Source organism: Taeniopygia guttata, chromosome 3 (assembly GCF_048771995.1).
Source record: "Taeniopygia guttata chromosome 3, bTaeGut7.mat, whole genome shotgun sequence".
Classification (NCBI taxonomy): Eukaryota; Metazoa; Chordata; class Aves; order Passeriformes; family Estrildidae; genus Taeniopygia; species Taeniopygia guttata.
Window position 1 is genome coordinate 24,951,877 of NC_133027.1, and position 19,605 is coordinate 24,971,481.

The following is a 19,605-nucleotide window of genomic DNA, read 5'->3' on the forward strand; positions in this document are numbered from 1 at the left end:
TGTTGCAATATATTGTGTGCTAAACAGAAACATTTTGTGGTTGCTTTGATGAGAGAATACTTTAGGCTGCCCTACTTAGTTTTTCCTCTGTTGATACAAAAAAAAATTAAAATAAGAAAGCAACTTTTAAAAAAACTAATTTGCTGATGCCTAAGTTTTTAAAGCGAAGTCCTTTTTATTTGTTTCTCTGCAGCATATCAAAAAAGATTGAGAAGTCAATCCTCAGAAATTTGAAGGAAAATGAACTCTCTGTGTTCAAGCTTTGACATATTTCATAAAGCTGTTGAAAACCTAAACATGAAAGCCAGATTTATGAGCTTTTCTAAAGTTATTTGTAGATTCCCAAGACGATTGTGTTCCCATCACTTACTGTAGCCTCTAAAACTCAAATGACGCTTAAAAATATTCATGTTTGGCACACACTGAGTTACTGCTGGGTATTGCAATGGCATTCTGCTAAAACTGAAGAGTAGAGAGAAGAATGTAGTCTGTCTTCATGTAAAACAATTCAGTCTGCTGAGACACAGCAACAGGACTCACATTTTCATATTTTAAAGATAAAACTAAAAATTATTTTAAATGTTAAGATTGCATTTATTATGGGTTCATACAACTGTTTGGGGAATGAGCCATTTGGGAGCATCTGTGTAACCCTTCACATTTGCCAGGCTTTTCCTTTCAACAAGATTACTCACTTTGTTATTACTGGAATAGAAAACTCTTTTATTTATTGAAGTATTATTCATCTGCACATTGCCAGGTATAGCAAATCTGTTGACAGCACTGGATTTATCATTTACTGTTAAAGGCAAATGGAAGGATTCCCCACTTCCCTAAGCCAGCAAAACAAATGTCATTCTTGAAACTCACTGCACAATATCCTGTGCTGATTAAAAAAAAAAAAAAAAAAATGTGGACTGTCCAAAATGATCCAATATCTGAAAAGCCTAAGGTAGTTGAAATGAGCTTATCATTTTGGATTTTTTTTCTTTAATGCAAATACTGAGCTTCCATGCCTTGTGTCTTCATCATTTGTAGTATTTAACCATGGGGAGTATCAAGTTGCCCTCCATTAAGTGCAGCATGTTATTAGCTCATGGAATTTCTGTTTCAGTGTGGTCTTTCATCACTGAAATATAGTTATCTGGAAATGTATTCTTTCAGTCTGTGAAAATGCAGATGTGTTTACTCCCATATGATTAAACATTGCTATTTACTTCATTAACACTTCATTCCTTAAGCTACTCTGCTGAAATTAATAACATACTGGTCTCATGCTCTGGTTTGCTTAAAACAAAAAGCCAACAATTTCCCTTATGTGGGTTGGGAGAGTTCAGTAAACCCAGAGGAGACCTTATATGAAATATGGGTAAATGGTTGTATTTGAGGGAATAAATGCCAAAATGCAACTGATCTTCCTTCTTCTTGTATGAGAATGAACAATGAGATACCAATATGGGCAAGTTGCAGCTGTTAAAAGATAGCCCACGTTTAGCTGAGGTCATTACTTTTGTGCAGTTAATAATTCCATTTGAAAGAAGCATCCCATACCTATATCACCACCCCATTACATCTGCCAGAAGTGACTCCATGCTCTCTGGTGCCTGTGTCTAGTGATCCAGGTAACTGGAAAGGGATCTGCAGAATGCGTGAGTGAGTGAGGACAGCACCATGCACACCACACACACTTCAGGCTCCGGGCTCATTCCAGCCTGCTCCTCTGAATCAAGCCCATCTTCTGAGTGTATTCCACACAAATGGAGTACAGTCTGTGCCCTGATGGCTGCTCCACAGTGAAAACTTAAAGTACACTTCATGGGAATTACCAACAGATTTGTTTCAAAACTGCATTAAACTAAACCAGTAAGAATGTAAGTATCATTTTGCCAAAGGTTCTGCAAGGATAGATCCATCAAGAACAGATCTTTGTCAGATGTGAGGAAAAACAGGTCCATCTATATATTACGTACTTTTTAAAGTCATGGCTGGTTGTATAAATCAAATTATTTGGAGGCTAAGATTTTCTTGGTTTGGATGCTTTTGTTCAACTGTCAGTTGAATTAAGGTAAGAAACTTACTGTTCTTATTTTCTTGTTTTTGAGACATATGGACTTGCATGAGTCTACAAACTGTGTTTGGTAGAGTCCTACCAATAATGCCAGATATAAAATGGCAGATTCAATATTTCTCACTTAGATCGCCTGCATAGAAGATCCATAAATGCTCACATAAGCTCTTTGTCATAAACATAATGAGGGCACTACACCAGGACATGTGGGAACCATTGGCATAAAATGTACAACTATTGCATCCATATACTCTTATCTATGCTTCTGCTAAGCTACCAGGCTGTAAAGTCTGATTAATCATGACCTAAATTTCTATAATTTTTTTTTTTTCTGGTAGAACTAGAGATGCACTCTGTCAGTTAATTACTAAACTGTCTTCATCTCACCTCATGAGTTTTCTCACTTTCACCCTTGCGAATTCCCTCCCTCCCAACATCCCTCAGAATGAGGAAGCAAGTGGCTTTGTGGTGCTTAGCTGCCATCAGGACTAAGATACAACAGATTGGAATTAACCTTGAGAGACAGAAGAAATGGTCAGAAGTATGATGGAGTTCAGTAAAGACAAGTGCAAACGCAGAGAAATAATCACCTGCATAGTGACAAAGCGATATTTCTGCCCAAAGAGCAACTCAGTATTTTAGAGGATCTGAACCCATATATGTAACCTCTGTCATACTCCGATAAAAGAAGCAGGCATTCAAGGATGTGTTAACAGGAATGCTAAGCATAAGACACATGAATTGTTTGCAGTGTGCAGAGAGCAGTGGTGAGGTCTGAGCTGGAATACCATGTCTAGTTTTGGGCACTGCTCTTCTGGAAAGATGTGGGATCCATTGGCAAAAATCCAGAGTAGAGTAACAAAACTATCAGAGGTCTACAAAATATGACCCCAGCGCAAAGACTGAAGAACTGTGTTTGTTTAGTCTAGAGACGACAGAGTGGAGACATGATAACTGCCTTCAAATATTTAAAGGTTGTTGCAAAGAGGAAAAGAAGAAATTGTTCTCCATGTGCTTGGCACTAGGACAAGAAATAATGGGCTGAAAATGCATCAGAGGCTATTTAGGTTATATCATTAAGGAAAGCTTTCTAACTTGGAGAGAAGATAAGCATTGGACTAGATTGTGTATGGAGGTGGAAGATTTCTATCTTTAAATTTTACAGGGATTCTTGGGGGCTTGTCACATGTAGTACATGTAACCCCCATGATACGCCAGTGGTGCAGGGCTCAGGGGTTCATGTGCCACACTCATACACCACTTTGGCATGGGGAATGGAACAGGGCTGCTTTATGGATGTCCTGGTGCGGAAAACCCTTCCCAATTATAATTTGCAGAATTTTGATATAAATGTGCGATTGCAATTTGTATTCTTATCACTGCCTGATAGTCACTTGAGTTCTCTTGAAATAAGATGAAATGGAAGGACAAGTTTTCATGTATTTCAGAAGAAAAGTTTAAATTTCTAGTCCTGAAAAATCATTTCTTAGTTAGCTAATTTGTAATTAAAGGATTTTTAATTTCAAAAATACTTTGTTTGTGTTGAAGCCAAATGCAAATATATTTATTTCAAATATTTTTGAAGTTCTAAGCAAGTAATTATAGTAAAGTGGCCCTATCTTACAATATTATCAGAGTGTTTTAAAATTATATATATATTGTAAATACAGCTCTTTGATTTGCAACTCATAGTTATTCTCAAAAGGGAAAAGATAATGCATTACCCTGATTTTTTATTAATTTATAGTTGATTACACTGAATTATGTAGTTTTTAAAAATAGTTCTATCTCTGGAAAACAAGGAAATTAAACTAAAAATAAGTTATTTTTTTCTTTTCCTGCAAAAATTTGCTATGCCAGAAAAAAATGGTTCAGACATCTTCCAGTATAATTTTGAATATCCGCCAAACAGTAGATTTATTTGCCAAACATTTTCATACAGTGTTCCCACTGGGACTCAGTCTTTCAGAGAATAAATTGGTGACATTAACTTTTCTTATCAGTCTGTGGGATTTGAGAGAAGCAGGGTTGTCTGCCAAAATGCAGTAGAAAGAAACAATATCAACTAAATTGTCTGGATTCAAGTGCTCTTGCTTCACCCTCGCCTTGGCCAGGAAACTCTTATGTGAAGGAGTATCAGAGAAGGGGAAGAAACTGTTTTGAAAAACTTTGCAGATAATACAGTCTTAACTGTATGCTATTTCTCCTTTTGCTTTCCTTTTTATTTTCCAAGACCAGACCCTAAAATTTCCTTTTTTTGGACCAAATGTTCTACTCTATCCTCTTCCATGTCTGGCTCCTGGCTCAGAGCACCAGGTTTCCTACTGCAGCAACCGATGGCCTGTTTGCCTGTACACAGTGTCCGTGTGTGTGCATGTGCTGGGGGGCTGATGTAGTCTTACAAAGTATTCAATTTTTCTCACTTCTGGCTGTCTGAAGTCTTGACAGACAGGGAGCTTCTGTTTCAGCCAAAGGATATCAATAACCAATGAGAAAGCATTGTTTCAATAAACAGTCAGAGATAAAGACGCAGTATTTGTAATTAACTTATATTTCATGAATGTTGCAAGTTGAGTTTTGCTCTGAGAATGAAAAACATCACTAGCAATAACAAATGCACATCGTGCCCAAGAGTGGAATGAGGAGGTTTGGGTGCTGTTGAGATAACAGGATGGCACTACATCCAGAACAAGTTGGGATCCTGCATCAGTGTGGTGTGCCATTAACACCAAGCTGAGAATCAACTTTTTTGTGAAACTGCTTGCTGCAAGAAGTTGTGTGCAGATGTTAACATGCTCTTTTCATGCCAGACAGCACCAATTTCTTTTTCTAGTGCAGCATTTCAATGTAATTTTTAAAGCTTTTAGTGAATACTATTTCAATTTTAGTATTACTAATATGTTAAAAAAAACTCAGCCAAGTGCTAAAATAGTAAAAAACCCCAACAAACTAAAATTATGAACTTTTAATTTAAGTTGAAAATTTATGGCACATGTTTTTCCTACAAAAATAGAGTTGCTGCTTAATTAGTTGCTTCTATCCTATTAAACCTGATATTTAGAAAGATAAAAAAAAAAAGCATTTCTTCTTTGTCTTGCAGCAGCACTGCATTGTTAACACAAATCACTTCTTGATCCCTGTAGGGTCCTTTAGATTCTGCAAATTCCTCACTGCAGGATAACTGTACTTTCAGAAGTCTGCACACTGCAATTTTCTCCTTTTCATCAGAAGCAGGCTGGTGGTTCACTTGTGTGGATGTAAGCTCTTGATGTCTGTGTACATGGGGCTCCACATATGTGTTTTTCTTTTAAATTTTTACTAAATGACAGTCCAAAAATGCATATCACCATGCAAGTGTAATGATTCCTAACAGCATTATAATTGTGATTTTGTTCCTCACAAGGGCTTCATAAAGAATTATAGCAACTGAAAATGTAAATCTTACTTAGACAGTATATTGATCCATACTGAAATAATGTGAATATTAAAATCTTAGAGCTCAATATTCCTCCAGCAACACCACTAAACTATATTAAATTAATATGCTATTTTATATGTATTTTATTGTTAAATTTGTACATTTTCAAAGCATAAAGCCTGTGGGGTTTGGTGTTCATCAGTTTTGTAGGGGTTTTGTCATTTAATATTTGCAGAGTAGTAATCTAATCCTTAACACTTCAACAGTCAGTTTTCTTTTTACTGAAAATGAGCAATAAATCAATTTTTGATCATCAGTTTAAAATGAAATAATAATCAGCCTTTAGGTAGATATAAACCATAAAATATACAATCTCTCTTAAAATTTGTGTCTGCAATTTTCTTTTCTGCTGTTTGTATGTAATAGAATATATTCATTATTTTTGCAAGTAACAATAACCAAGACATTACAGCTTTCCATGTTTTCATAAATACTATATTAAATGCTCAAATATTAATTATGAAATAAATCATAAAGGGTTTTTTAAGATTTATTTATCAATAGTCAATAATTGAAATGAAGAATGAAGATTAATAATGTATACATTGATTGTGCAGTGCATGCACAAATTTTCAGACGTGTAATCATTAAAGATGCCTACATTATGTGTAGCCATTTTGAAGCCAGTGCTTCACATTATCATTCTAGGCTACAAATACAATTTTTATTAATTGTAATAAATCATAACCATACTCTTAATATTTTTGTGAAATATTATTATTCTAATAGTAAATTAGGCTGCACATTTCTTCATGTGCTATCTTCCGAAAATTGGACACTGAAAATTGAGTGCTGTATATAGGAAATTAGCCATGTCGGTGCTTAAAAATTTCAATGTACATTCAAAATATTTATTTTCTTACATATTGCATGAATTTAGGTATTATTCAGAGATAATATCTTTGTAGCATTTGATAGCTGTCTCCTCTGGAGTTTATGGAGTTTTGTGTTTGTTCTGGCACCTTGCCCAGCAGCAGGTATTCTCATACAGTCCTAGACAAAACTACCAAGTTTAGGAGTTTTTATACTATATGCTCTTTTGGCTTGGGGGGATTGAAAATGAGTTACAGGAAGGACAATAGTTGGTGAAGTTTTGTTGCTTTTTAACAAAGAAAGACTTTATTTATTTGTTATACATTCTCCTTAAGTTTTACTTCTGTCAGCAGTAATTTTTTTTTCCATTTAAAACTTAGGTTCAAACAAACACGTACATTAATGGTACATTTATGAGAAATGTATGCATGTAAAAGGTGTCTTCCTGCCATTCATCCAGATAGTGAAAGGATGAGAATTATGGTTACAGTCTTACCAAAATATTAAATAGATGGGTTAATAATGCTTTGTTTTAGTGTTCATCTGCTAAAGAATACCATTGGAAATGAAAATCAGTGCTGTCTAATAGGCACTAACACAGCTGCAACCATAACTACTGACTTATAGATCCACAATTTGTGGAAATAGTTGCTTTTGGGATCTGATATTTTCCCAGGCTTGGCCTCTGCTAAGGAATTATTTATTTATTTGTAAAAGTTTGGGTGAAATGGGTATGGTTTCAAAGGACTGGGAGCACCCCTGGTGTGTCACAAAGGCTTTGATGTTGCAAAGGCAGCTGAGTCAATTCAGGGGTAAGAGCTTGATTGTGCCCTCTCATCCCCCTGCCAAAGCCTGTGTGGTCAGCTGGCTGCCCTTCAGAGCTGGCCAGCAGTGGAGCTTTCAGGCCAGTGGGCCAGAGAGCAAAGTTAACCTTCTAGACTCCTCTCTGAGCTCTGAATGTAAACGCTGTCATTTTTTGCCTCTCTGTGGCCTGTGAATGGATCCAGTGTGCTTGAGCAAATCCAGGCACAGCTGATTGGGAAGGTGGTGGTGGTGGTACTCCAGACAAAGGAATTGCAGAGATGACAGTCCATGTTGAACCCTTCCTTTGTTGCTACCACCGGGAAGTGCTGTGTTCTTACCCTGTGCTCCTCTCAAATGCACTGGTAATGAACCCAGATGGAATTGTAAACGCAGTTTAAAAAAACCTGCTCTATAGCACAGCAGCATTTCCCTTCTCTGGGTGCTCCTACTATGTACCAAATGCATGAATAAAGCATGCTAATTGTGGACATGAGCTGAGGTGAGTGCTGTTAGATCCTTAAAATTTGGGTTTCCTGATTTTATGATTAGCTATGCACACATTTACTTTAATATTAATTTCATTCAACAGCTGTTTCTATAGGAAGATGTATCATACAAATGAGTTTTCATTACAATGGCAGCAAATAAATCCTTTCAGGGGAATTTTTTTAGGGAGCAGGAATACAATAAGCCCTTTAAAATAATATTCCCTAAAATATGCAGAAAACAGCAGATTGCAACAATTTATATTTGGTGTCTTCTGTCTAACACAAGTCCTACTGTCTTCTTAAGAGAAAAACTTATTAATTCTAATAATTTTTATCTTTAAAATCTTAGACTTTCAGATTGACAAAACCAGTGGGACTTTTGTCTTTAGTTAAATCTAATCTATTGGATAAACTAGCACTATACTCCCTTTGGAATTGTCTTTTTTCTATCAGTTGCATGTAATTTGTGCCAATAATTCCAAAGAGCACAGTGTCAAATGAACTAAGATGACATTACATTTGTCATGAGGCTGTTATGAGGTTGATACAAAGAGACTGTTATTTTTCACTATAGTGCATACTTTAATTTGTTGAAAGTGCTTACAACAAGCACTTTCATAGTTTCACAATTGCACAGTTTTTAAATTAAGATTGATGATTGCAGTCCTAGTAATACCAACATCACACTGCTCTGTACTTCACAGATTGCAAAGTGGCTTATGTTCCTGACCCAGTCTCCTTTCAAGACGGTGATCATGGCCTCTAAGCCTGACAAGACCGATCACAAATAGTTCTCTTAGAGAATTCCAAATCTGATATCATGTATTAAAACAGTATAATTATTAATTTTCTGTTTTTGTTGATGCCAAGATGCCCAGTAGACAGACACTCCTAGAAGAGTGTCCTGCTCAGATGGAGGTAGGAAATACTCCACTGAGTCCAAATCCAGATCTGCACCTGCAAGGCATCGGGGGCAGGAAGGGCCATCAGATATATTCAATAAGTTTGGGTCCTCCAAAGTCTGCAATATAACTCTGCAATGATACTGTGACCAACAAAATTACTTAGCAGCTGTGTGGGAGGATTAGGTGTGATATGTGATTTCTAAACCTAAGTTTACAAAGGAATAGAAAATATAGGGTATTTCTTGGGTTGTGTTTGAGTCTTTTTCATCTGCTTCATCTGTAGTAGTCACTGTCTCTACACCTTAGTGAATTCAGAAAGCAAAGAATCAACCTAATTTTATTCTTAGGAGAGCAACCAAGGAAAATAACAATCTGAGAAAGCTGAATTATTTATTGGTGGAGGAAATCTCAAAATTCAGGTTGAATTGGATTGACATGTCCCAGAACAGCAGAGCCACTGAGCTGAAGCCTCATGTTACCATGGGTGTCAGACTTGCATGGTCTTCTTCTAGTCATTGATCAGAAGTGCTAAGGCACTTTGGATTTTTATCTGTGAACATGCCATAGAACCATTTGGCTTTATAAACCCCTGCAAATCAGGTGGAGATTCTTACTTTGGCTGCACATCTGCCAAGCACATACATTATCACATTAGATTTTTAAGTGCCTATAGTTTCACAGCATGTTTATGTGTGGGGTGGAAGGAATCCACTCAACAGCTAATTTTTTCCACTGTTCCAGTTACATCTTCTCACATGCTACAGTTTTACTCAGATGTCACCTTCTCACATGCTATATTCAGATGTCTCATAAACCAAATATATGCAAAATGACCTTTCCTACATGCTCATGTTGTCATCTATATAAAAATTTCCAAGCATCACATGATATGAAACATTTAATTTTGTTCTCATCTTGCAATTAACTCCAGTCTCATTGTAAATTTTTCAAACTTTTACAAGCAATACAAAATCAGATCTATAACCTACAATGCTCTGGCAGGTCAATGGCAACCTCACAATAAGAAATACAACCTTTTTTTAAAATTTTTGTATGAAAACTTTATTTTGCATACCATGGTGTTTACACTTGCTATAGCACTGCTTTTATGCATATTACAGCTAAAGGAGATGGCTTTAATTGCTACAACACTGTTCTGCAAGGTATATACTGGGAAGAAAATTTGCCTTATATAGATCAAGCAGGTTTTTGCTATAGTGATCAAATGTTACAAGCTCACAGCATTCACAGAGAACTTATTTTGGTTTTGTGGACACAAAAGGGTTTATAGTAAATGTTTCACTCTGAATGCTGGTACATTTGTGTTACTTCATACATCTGAGTGAAAATACAGTTTGTTTCTGTGGAGCACAGGAGGGGAAAAGAGGTCCTAAAGTTTAAACTCGGAGGTAGCTATGTTTGTAAACTCCCCAGTACAAACTGACGAGCATTATATATTATAAAGTCTATCATGGTTTCTGTCTGTGCTGCAATATTATAATTATTTATAATATCCTTTAAGATTTCTGTGTGATGGCCAGTGTTATAAACGTAAGAATGTAAGACTATGGTGAAAAATAATATTGTCAAGTGCTTTAAGAAGCTTTATAGGTAAAACATCTGACCTATAACAAAATAATCTTAAAATCTGGTTTGGGAATTGTATTGATCAAGTAGAGCAAATTCTTCATAAATTTTACCCAAGAATTTCTGATAACACCTGAAATAGTAAAGTTCATACTAATATTTTTTTTTTCTGAATTATGAAGAACAAGGATTACTTTGAGTGGAAATGTAACACATTGGTGAATTAATTTTCTTGTTTCCTCAAATACAGATCTGCAGGCTTCAGCGTCATCTATCAACAGGAAAATACCAGCAGAATCTCTTTTCAAACCAGCCTGTCATGTTTGTATCTCCTACCAGTCAGCCCCCCTGCAATCAGCTAATTGAACTTATACAGCTGGCAGGAGGGAAAATATGTAAAGCCTTACGTCAGGCAAAAATCTGTATAGGAAAAAAACCAGGAAAGAAGTACCGGGAAATAATATCTTTATCAGAAAAATGGGTATTAGGTAAGACACCAAATTTCAACTTATATAAAATATTGTAGAATAAGTATTTTAAAAGTTATCAATCACTAAACTGAGGTTATGAAGGGAAGAAAATTGAACCAACTGCTACTGCTAGATTTTCAGGAAAGTTGTCTTTATGGTGAGATCTTTCTCTTACAGCTAAGATGGTCCTGGTACTCACCATTTTAATCTTTCCTAGGACAAATATCATCCAAATATTTTCAAATTTAACTTTTGTATGATGGTTTAATTTAGAGCAAATTAAATAAATTATGGGAAAATGCCTATATGAGAATTGCTTTCAGAAAAAGCATATATTTCAACTTTAGATGTAGTTTTAACTGGTGTAAGTTGGCATAGTAATACTGAAATAGGTGACTGGCACCCTCTGATAAATTTTCCTGAATGCTGTATGGTACATCAGAAAGACAATTTTTGCAGTCTCCATTTCACTTGCAAAAAGTTTCTTTTTAACACCTGCTGTTATGTTTCTGAGTTCTTAGTCTATCATTTTTCCAACTCATTTGCAACCCATTCTCATAGACTCTGTTTTCAGCACAAGTATTTTCCAAAAAGGGACCTTATTTAGAAAAAGTAAGCTTTAATTTATGTCATATGCTCTGTCAAGCTTCTCCAGAAAGTGTGTCACTCATTCCCTAGCAATAAATGTACTACAGGAGTTGATGTTATGTGACAGTAGCCAATCAAGTCCTAATCTCTTGACCTCAAATGCTGTCAGATCATAATGACTTAAAACTTGAATGACAATACCATTAAAGAAGAAAGGAAAAGTGAGCCATGAGGGAAAAATACTCTCTAAATGCACATTTTATGTCATACTTACTTAAAGTATAAGATAAAATTGTGAAGATTGGTGAGAGAGGTGTAAGAAGGTAGCATTGTTTATTGTACCTTTCTCCAGTTTCCAGGAAGACTTAGAGAGCAAGTGTAAAAAAAAAAAAAAAAAAAAAAAAAAAAAAAAAGAGTGGGTGGTGAAACCAGAGGTTTGTGCAGGACTAAAAATAAGAGTAAACTGAACACAAAAGTTTCTAATAGTAGTGCCAGATGGACAAATGCAATGATCTAAAGCAGTGTGTGATTTATGTGTCCCACTCTTGTACTGGTCTCATGGAGGTCTGCCTTATCCCAGGTCTCATGAGCTCCCTGCAGCTGCACAGGCCACCTTCAGCCCATCAGTGGACTGAAGGAATTGCATATCCAGCTGCTAACAAATAAGATTCTAAATATTTTGTGCTGTTTACAGATTTCTCAGTTCATTTTTGCAGTCTGATTTCTAATCACTTGATCCTGCTCACAAGGCATGGTCACACTCCAGTTAATGGGTTTTAATTCATTTTGATGAATCATACAATCTCTGAAAAAAGTATTTCTGTACAATGCTTTAAAGGAATTATATAGAGCTTTGAAGCTCTGCCCCTTTCTCAGCCTCTGTGTGCATAATAGTATGAGCAGTGTCACCTATAAATTGCTGTCTTAATCAAATAAATCAGATCTGAAGGTGTTTCTAAACTTTCACACTCAGCTGTTGCAATCCAGTTGGTTTGTGGCTATCTGCTCTCTGCTATTAATACCAGCTGCCAATTAATTCACTTAAGGTTGACCAGAACAAAAAGCACATAGCTCAATAATTTTTAAATTTTAAGTAAATGGTAAGTGCTTGCACTATTATCATTTGACTGTTTGCATTTATTTTCTCTCTCTGGGTTCTAAGCACCACCAAACTGCTTTATACTAGAATCTGCTCTGAAGTACATTGTTGCTTTATCATCTGTTTCTTTTGCATTTTATTTTAAATAATCCTGGGGTGTTTTTTATTTATTTTTAGATTCAATCACTCAATATACAATATGTCCTATGGAAAACTACATTTTTTAGATGTGAGCTAACTCAAGAGTTTCCATATGGTTGTAACGAAACACGCCTAACTTGGATTCGACAAAAAAATAAGCTGTGAAGGAAATTTTGGAGAAAATGCAAGTTACAGACTTATAAGTACAGAGGATCAATTACTGTATTTTTAAGATTTGTGCAAGTGTTCATCTTGTGAAATTTTTATATTTTGAAATAAAGTATTTCCCTAATAAAAGTCATCTTCCTTTTGTTTGTTTGTTGAAGACCTTTGGAACTAAAATCTGAAGGAATTATTCACTGGGAGGGAGTGGAATCTTCTAGTGTTCAAGCAAGGTCAGTCATGTTGCAGTGCAGTAAAAGATGTGCACTCAGCATGGGTGAGTGTGCCTGAGCTGGGTCTGGTGCAGTCAGCGGGAGCTGTGATCCCAGGGCAGATGCAGGAATCCTGTTGGTTCTTTAGTCCAAGTGCCTCTGCACACACCTGTAGGGCTATTGTTGCCACATCTTCACCACCATTGCTAAATGCATTTCACTGGTAAAAGGATAAGGTTGCCCATGGTGCTCAACTCACACCCGCTGGTGTAATCTTGCACTTCTAAACTGAGTTTTCAAAAGTAAGTGAAACTCAGTAATTATGCTCAGATATGTAGTTAAGATATTGTTTTATTTCAATGCCTTTAATTGACTCTCAAAATGTGTCTACCTTACACCTAGGCTGAAACAACAGTTACTGACTCTGAGTTAAATGCATTAAGACAGCACATCATTCAAATACTAAAATCTATTGAAAAGGGAACATACTATGAAATCCTTTAGGTATTCCTGCAAAATGTATGCAAATGTCTCACATGTTAAATTCCTCTTTAATCTGTAGATTTGTTTTTAGCAGGTACAAAGTGAAGTTTCTATGTAAAATATGTTGCATAGCATCTGTTATCTATAAATGTACAAGTTTCTTTAAAGACTTCCAAGTACCAGATATCAACATGATGCATAATGTCAGAGTAATGTTATCAAGTAATTTGAAGGCAGCTCATAACTCACACTTTCCAAACTCAATGTTCCCCTCAGAGTTCCCTCAGTGTAAGAAAATGCAAGCCCTGTACAAAAAAAAAATATTATTTTGAGTTAATATTATGAAAAATCAAAGTATAATGGTTGATTTTTATGTTATTTTTACATTGCCATTCTATTGCATTGTTCTAATTCTTGGGATTTTGAAGAGATTTGAATATAAAAGTTCTGCAAACAAGGATTATACAATCTTTTTCTTCAAAACAAGTTCAGCAGTATCTGTGGGTGACAGGCTGTTTCAGGTACAAATTGCATTTGTACAGTTGCTCGGTAAAATGTTAAATATACATATAATGGAAAGGTCCACATTATGATTCTTCTATGGAAAATTAAACTGATTTTATTTTCTGAAATGCTAAGCACCTGTAACTCAAAAGGCTAAGACCTCATTTTCAAGTGTTACATAGCTGGATTTGATGTGTAAACTAAAAAATCTAATTTGCTGAGGACTTTTCTTTGCTTAGTTTTCTGATATTCAAATTTTTAACAGTGGAAAGAAAAAAGTAGGAGAAGTATGTTTGATATAAAAACTGTTATGTTTGATACAAAATTTGGTAATCATGTCTGTCTACAAAATGTACACTTTATCATCAAAACTATTTACTTGTTCAGTGCAGAGCACTGATAATATGTTACCACTATTCAGCCTTGACCTTATGAGCCCCCTTATTAAGAAGGTAGTTGCCAAGTATTATAGAGTAAAATAAAAATACTTACATACATTGTGGCATGTGAACATATGGTTGCCAGTACATAGCAGAATCATTTGTTTGAATTATACTGCTTTACTTTGACTATAACAACCTCCTGGTTTTATTTTTTAGCCATTTCCTAAGTGTACTACCCATAAAAATCTGTCACTGTTAATTTATAGAATATAGCACTCCAAATCAGCTTTCTCATAAATCTTCTTAAGATTAGTCTCAGCTATTTAAGTTGTAAATTCTTGGATCATCTTGTTGGTCTTTATTAGCCACACATGTAACAGACTTGACAGTGAAAAGTCTAATACCCTTTTATCCTAAACTAAAAGGTTTCCAACAAAACAATCTGCCAATTCAGATGATTCCACCTTAAATTCTATGGTTGATAGAAATCCCTATCTATAGGCTCTTGCAGAATTTGTAGTAGACAGGCAGATATAGCCAGCAGGAAATTGAATTCCAAATTCTGGTCCCACATTCTGGGCAATAGGACTGCTGTCCACCCTGATTGATTGCTTTTTAAGAGTACACCCAGCACCAAGAAGCATCAGTGATTCATGAGTAGTTTTGAGTTCTGAGATCTTTGCAATGTGCAGTGGTCAGGGAACATTCTGCCACAGCACAGCTGTGTGCTCTCTCCTCTGCAGACAGGTACTGGATCTCCTTCTTGGGAAGATCTATGTTTACTAATTTCCTTTATTGCTTGCTTTCTGTTTTGTTTTGTTTTTTGCTTTTTTGAACATCTTTTTTGTGCAGGAGAAGTTGTCTTAATCTTACCTTTTTCATCCTGCAAGAATACTTTTGCCATTCATTTGTGAAAATGACTCAGCATAGCTGCCGTGTCTCCTCCTCAGAGAGCTTCTGCTCCCCTGCTAAAGGCTCTCTAGCTCAATCCCATCAGTACGATTAAAGGTCTTTCTAAGATAGCTTAATTTGATTAGGAATCTGATTAAACCAAAATATATTGGAAAGTCAAAATAAATATTATTCCTCTGTGAGAGTCACATTAGCTGCGCTAATTTGTAAATGTGGTTTAACTCCTAGCACATTTTAACTTATTTTACTTTTATTAGTGCTGAAGGTAGTACCAGTTGGGTGCACATACCAATATCCCTCCCACCCTTCCTCTTCCAGAGATAAGAAGAGCTTTTACCACACTTGGTGTAATTTAGTTGGGACTCATATTGGCAAATACACAAACACTGAGGACAAACACAGGCAATGGCCTTGAAGAATATGTTGCTCAAGCTGTGTCAGAATGGAAGCAAAATTGGTGTCCTCTTCAAACCATATATCCATAAAAAATGGCTTAGGATCTAAAAAACTTTCTTAGTTTCAGTGACTAATAATGTGAGATTTCCCAGGATGTGTTTGAAAGAAGAGTGCCAGTGAGGTAGGTGGATGTTATGTCTCTTTTGCCCCTTTCTCTGTTTTTGTAATCAGTTTTAGATTGTAACTGCGTTTTTGGTAAGTATATCAATACAGTAAAAAGTCTCTAAATATTCACAGTGATCCCAGTATATGAACCATCTGGCAGTGACTTACTAAACTACAGATTTGCTGAGCTGGTTTTATGTTTCTGGATATCTTCCTGACTCAAATATGGTCAACGTTTTGGAGATTGTTCCTTTTTAAATAAAAATAACTGATAAAAACTATTTCATCACTTGATCATCTGTTTATAGTTCCACTGAAATAAACTTGGGTTATATTAATTGATCTGTATAGAATATAATTTTGCACAACTGCATTCATTATGTGCTGAAGTGTTATCAGCACATTCAGTGCTAGGAAGCTGCCAGCACACACTTTTTTTTTTTTTTTTTTTTTTTTTTGGTGAAACCTTAGGGACTGTGAGGCAAAGGTGCTCTAAATTAGTCTTTCTGGGCAGGTGCTGTAGCTGTGTGGAGCAGTGTTTCTAATACCTACAAAGCTTAAAGTTGAGATATATACCAGTAGCAACATCTAGAAAACTGATTAAACTAGTTGTTTTTTCTTCCAAAGAAACCCATAACTACAATAAAAAATTAAATATTTGCTCACACTGAAAGCTGAAAAGTATTAACAAGCCTCTGTCAGTGCCAGCAGTCTTTAATGACAGTTCTAATAAAATAAAACCAAATGGCTGTGGTCCTGTTGTAATAAACAGGGTTTAATTTCTGATCTCCTTTTATTACTTTATTTCAAAATTACCTCTTTGCATGACAGAACCAAGCAGCAGGCTCTGGAAGAGTATCACCTGTACTACAGCATCATGCAGCAGCTGATAAAAACTGTCAGTGGTAAAAAAATAACCACTGTTATCAGCACAGGTGTCTGCTGAGAGCTTTTTTGCTGGGATCTCGCAAAGCAGGATTTTCCTTCTGTTGATACAGATGTGAACCAGCCTCTAATCACCCAGGAGTGGCTCAGGCTGCTGTGCAGGACCGAGGTGTTAAGTAGCAGCCAGGTGTGATGCAGGACTGCACGTTTCCTTGGATGTGTGACACAGTGCTGGAGGCACAGCCCTCCCAGCTGCCAGCACCTCCTCACCTTCCTCACTCCTGGCAATCTCGGGCTCACTCTGGCTGAACCTTCCTGTGACCTCTTCCGTGCCAGCTTGTGTTGTTTGCCTTGTAGCATCTGCTCTCTGGAAGGCACCTGAGCTATCACTAGAGGCAAAACTGCTACGGGGTGTTTATCTTCCAAGGGGATTTATCAGTGCCCACAATGCCGTTCACATTGTTTTAGAGATTTGTTTAAAGGAAAAAAAAAAAAAAAAGGTGCAGCTACGTGTGAATTGGTGAAAGGATTGGTACCACCAGTCCAGACATGTTTAGGCTTTGCTTGGGGATTGTTTTTTCCTTCTTCATCACAGATGTTATGGAGCTATACACTCGGAGTTTTTAAGAGAGAAAACCAGGTCTTTAGGAGGGCGTGCAAAGGGAGGTGGTTTCACAATATTATTGATGTGACATGAATGTGATATGGCAGCTGAAGCTGAAACTTGGAAACTCTTCTGCAAGTGGTTACTTTTTGAAGTACATAAATCTCTTTTAGGACCCTGCTTTTTCAAAACTTTAAATAATTAAAGAAATCTACTTTAAAAATTGCAGGAGGAGATAGCTTCATGATTGAGAACTGTTAAGGAGATGATCTCATCTCTAAATTGCATTTTCAGTTGTTGGATACAAGTTAGACTTGGATACAAGTTAGACTTCGATATAAGTATGGGGAGAGGTAAAGAAAAACAATTTTCCAGATTTTCTGTTCTGGAGTGAAGCATTCCAGCTCATTCACTCAAACTGAAATTTGCTCAGGGGAAGTTTTGCTAAGTAAATAGTCCCATGGATCTAGAGATAAGCCTAAATCCAAGATTATTTTTATGCATGCAGTATGGAAATTTTCATTACTTTAAATGTTCTGTGCAACACATTGTGGATAAAACGAAACCAATATCCAAAATTCTGCATTATACTTCTTAAATATTAAGCTGAACAAGCTAAGGATTTTTGATCTTAACATTTGTGGGGAGGGCAAAGGTTTTAGTTCAAGAAATCAACAAATATGGACCTGCTCTGATTACAGCCTAATGTGTCAATTCATATGAAAATCGAGATACTTGGGAACCCTGCTAAAAGCTTGCAGATACTTGACCTCTGTGAAGAGCCTGGCTGGTCCCTTTGCCACTTTTAATGTACACTTAAAGAAATCTGGTGCTCCTCCTCCTCCCCACCAATGACTGAATATTTATGAATAACTTGAAATTCACACCCACTTGAAATGCTGACTTGGGAATATGCTTTTTTGGACATATGCTTCATCATATTTCAGCTGTACACAAAGATAAGCATTTTAGAAGTTAGAGGAAGAGCATTTCCTCCTACAGAAGAGGATTTATATTTTCTCTGACATTGCCCAGGCAACACAGGCTTGAATAAAAAAATGACGCTAAAAGCAGAGTTCTCTAGTCTGGGAATCAACACTGTTATTTTATTCCCAGCTACACTCAGTATCCTACTTGATGAAGAGAAGAATGTCCTTAAGTGCAGGGATGCTGAACATATTTTGATGACCTATATAGAAGCTATTACAGGGCACAGCTGCAAATAAAATAATTTGAAGTTACAGAACTTGAGATTCACTTTGCCCTGATTTTATCCAGCCTCTTCTCCTTCTGTGCCTTCTTGTCCTCTCTTTTTCCTTGATGTCAGTGATATTTCATATATATTACATTTTAAGTATGTTGTATGAGAGACAGAAACCCATAGTCTCTAAGCAATACAATCTTGCACAGTATCCCAGCCCCTCTGTTACAGAAACAGATCACTTCTGCCTTCCCATTTGGAATCCTTTGTATACCTAGACCACCAATAGTGAGCTACACACACAGTATGAAGCTACAGCACTCGTGGGAGATCTGAGCCTTGATCTGCCCACCTAACAAGGGCCTTGTACCCAGGTCTTCAGTTCACTGAAGTTCACCCTTTATGAGGGTTACTTGTACCACTACGTTTACTACCTATGCAATTTAGAGCATTTGAGTTAAAAGTGTAGGTAGGCACAAAGACAGCAGGAGCACAAAGACTTCTAATAAAGATTGTCTGAATATCCAACTGAAGTTTTCCAAGAGATTATATCATTAATGAAGAGAGGTTTGTATCTCAGGAAGCTTTGTCTCCTGCCTAAGTTAGAGAGCTAAAGGCCTAAGTAATCCAAAAGGTGACTGCCCATTGAATTCAAGAAAGCTACTTTTCTTCCTGCCAACTAGCAGCATCTTCCTTTGCAATTGCAAGCACACAGGTATTCAGTTCTGTTCTCCCTTGGGTTTAAACAGATACAGGACATTGGAGAAGGTTCAGAGAGGGGTAGTAAAGTCAAACCTACAAAGTGTCCTCTGTATGAGAAATTATTGCATAAACTGGGAAATTCTCGCCTTCAGAAGAGATGGCCAAGAGGGCAGTGTTGCTCTTCACACCACATAGAATCAAGCTGTGGTACTTTGTGGATGTTAAAAGTTTATATGGATGTAAAAACAACTGAGGGGGGAATTGTTGGAGGCAGGACAATCTTGCTGAATGGCATGGTGACTCCCTCAGTCTTGATGGCACCAATTCCAGGTGCTTCCTGGCCTTTTTGCTGCCAGGCAGTAATACAAGATGCACCTTCCAAAACTAGCTGGAAGTGGTGGGTATGATGATCTACAGTGGTTTGCAATACTGCAGAGAGACAACATCCTGATGATGGCCCACTACATCCAGTCAGGGCAACAGAGAAGATGTGTGTTACATCTATGGCTGCAACAGTTCAAGGAAATTAGTGACACTGAAGTCTGCTACAGCTTC

The 19,605-nt window shown here is 36.5% G+C and overlaps 1 protein-coding gene across 6 annotated transcripts in view; it reads left to right on the top strand.

The window, feature by feature from the left end:
* MCPH1 (microcephalin 1) overlaps positions 1 to 12,738 on the top strand; it is a 124,268-nt gene extending 111,530 nt beyond the window's left edge. For all 6 annotated transcript variants that reach the window (XM_072926437.1, XM_030267327.4, XM_030267334.4 and 3 more), the window contains 2 exons: positions 10,394 to 10,631; positions 12,478 to 12,738. In XM_072926437.1, coding sequence (XP_072782538.1) covers positions 10,394 to 10,631; positions 12,478 to 12,527 — 288 coding nt within the window. In that variant the 3' untranslated portion in view covers positions 12,528 to 12,738. The remainder of the gene's footprint in view (positions 1 to 10,393; positions 10,632 to 12,477) is intronic.
* Positions 12,739 to 19,605: the final 6,867 nt, after the last annotated feature.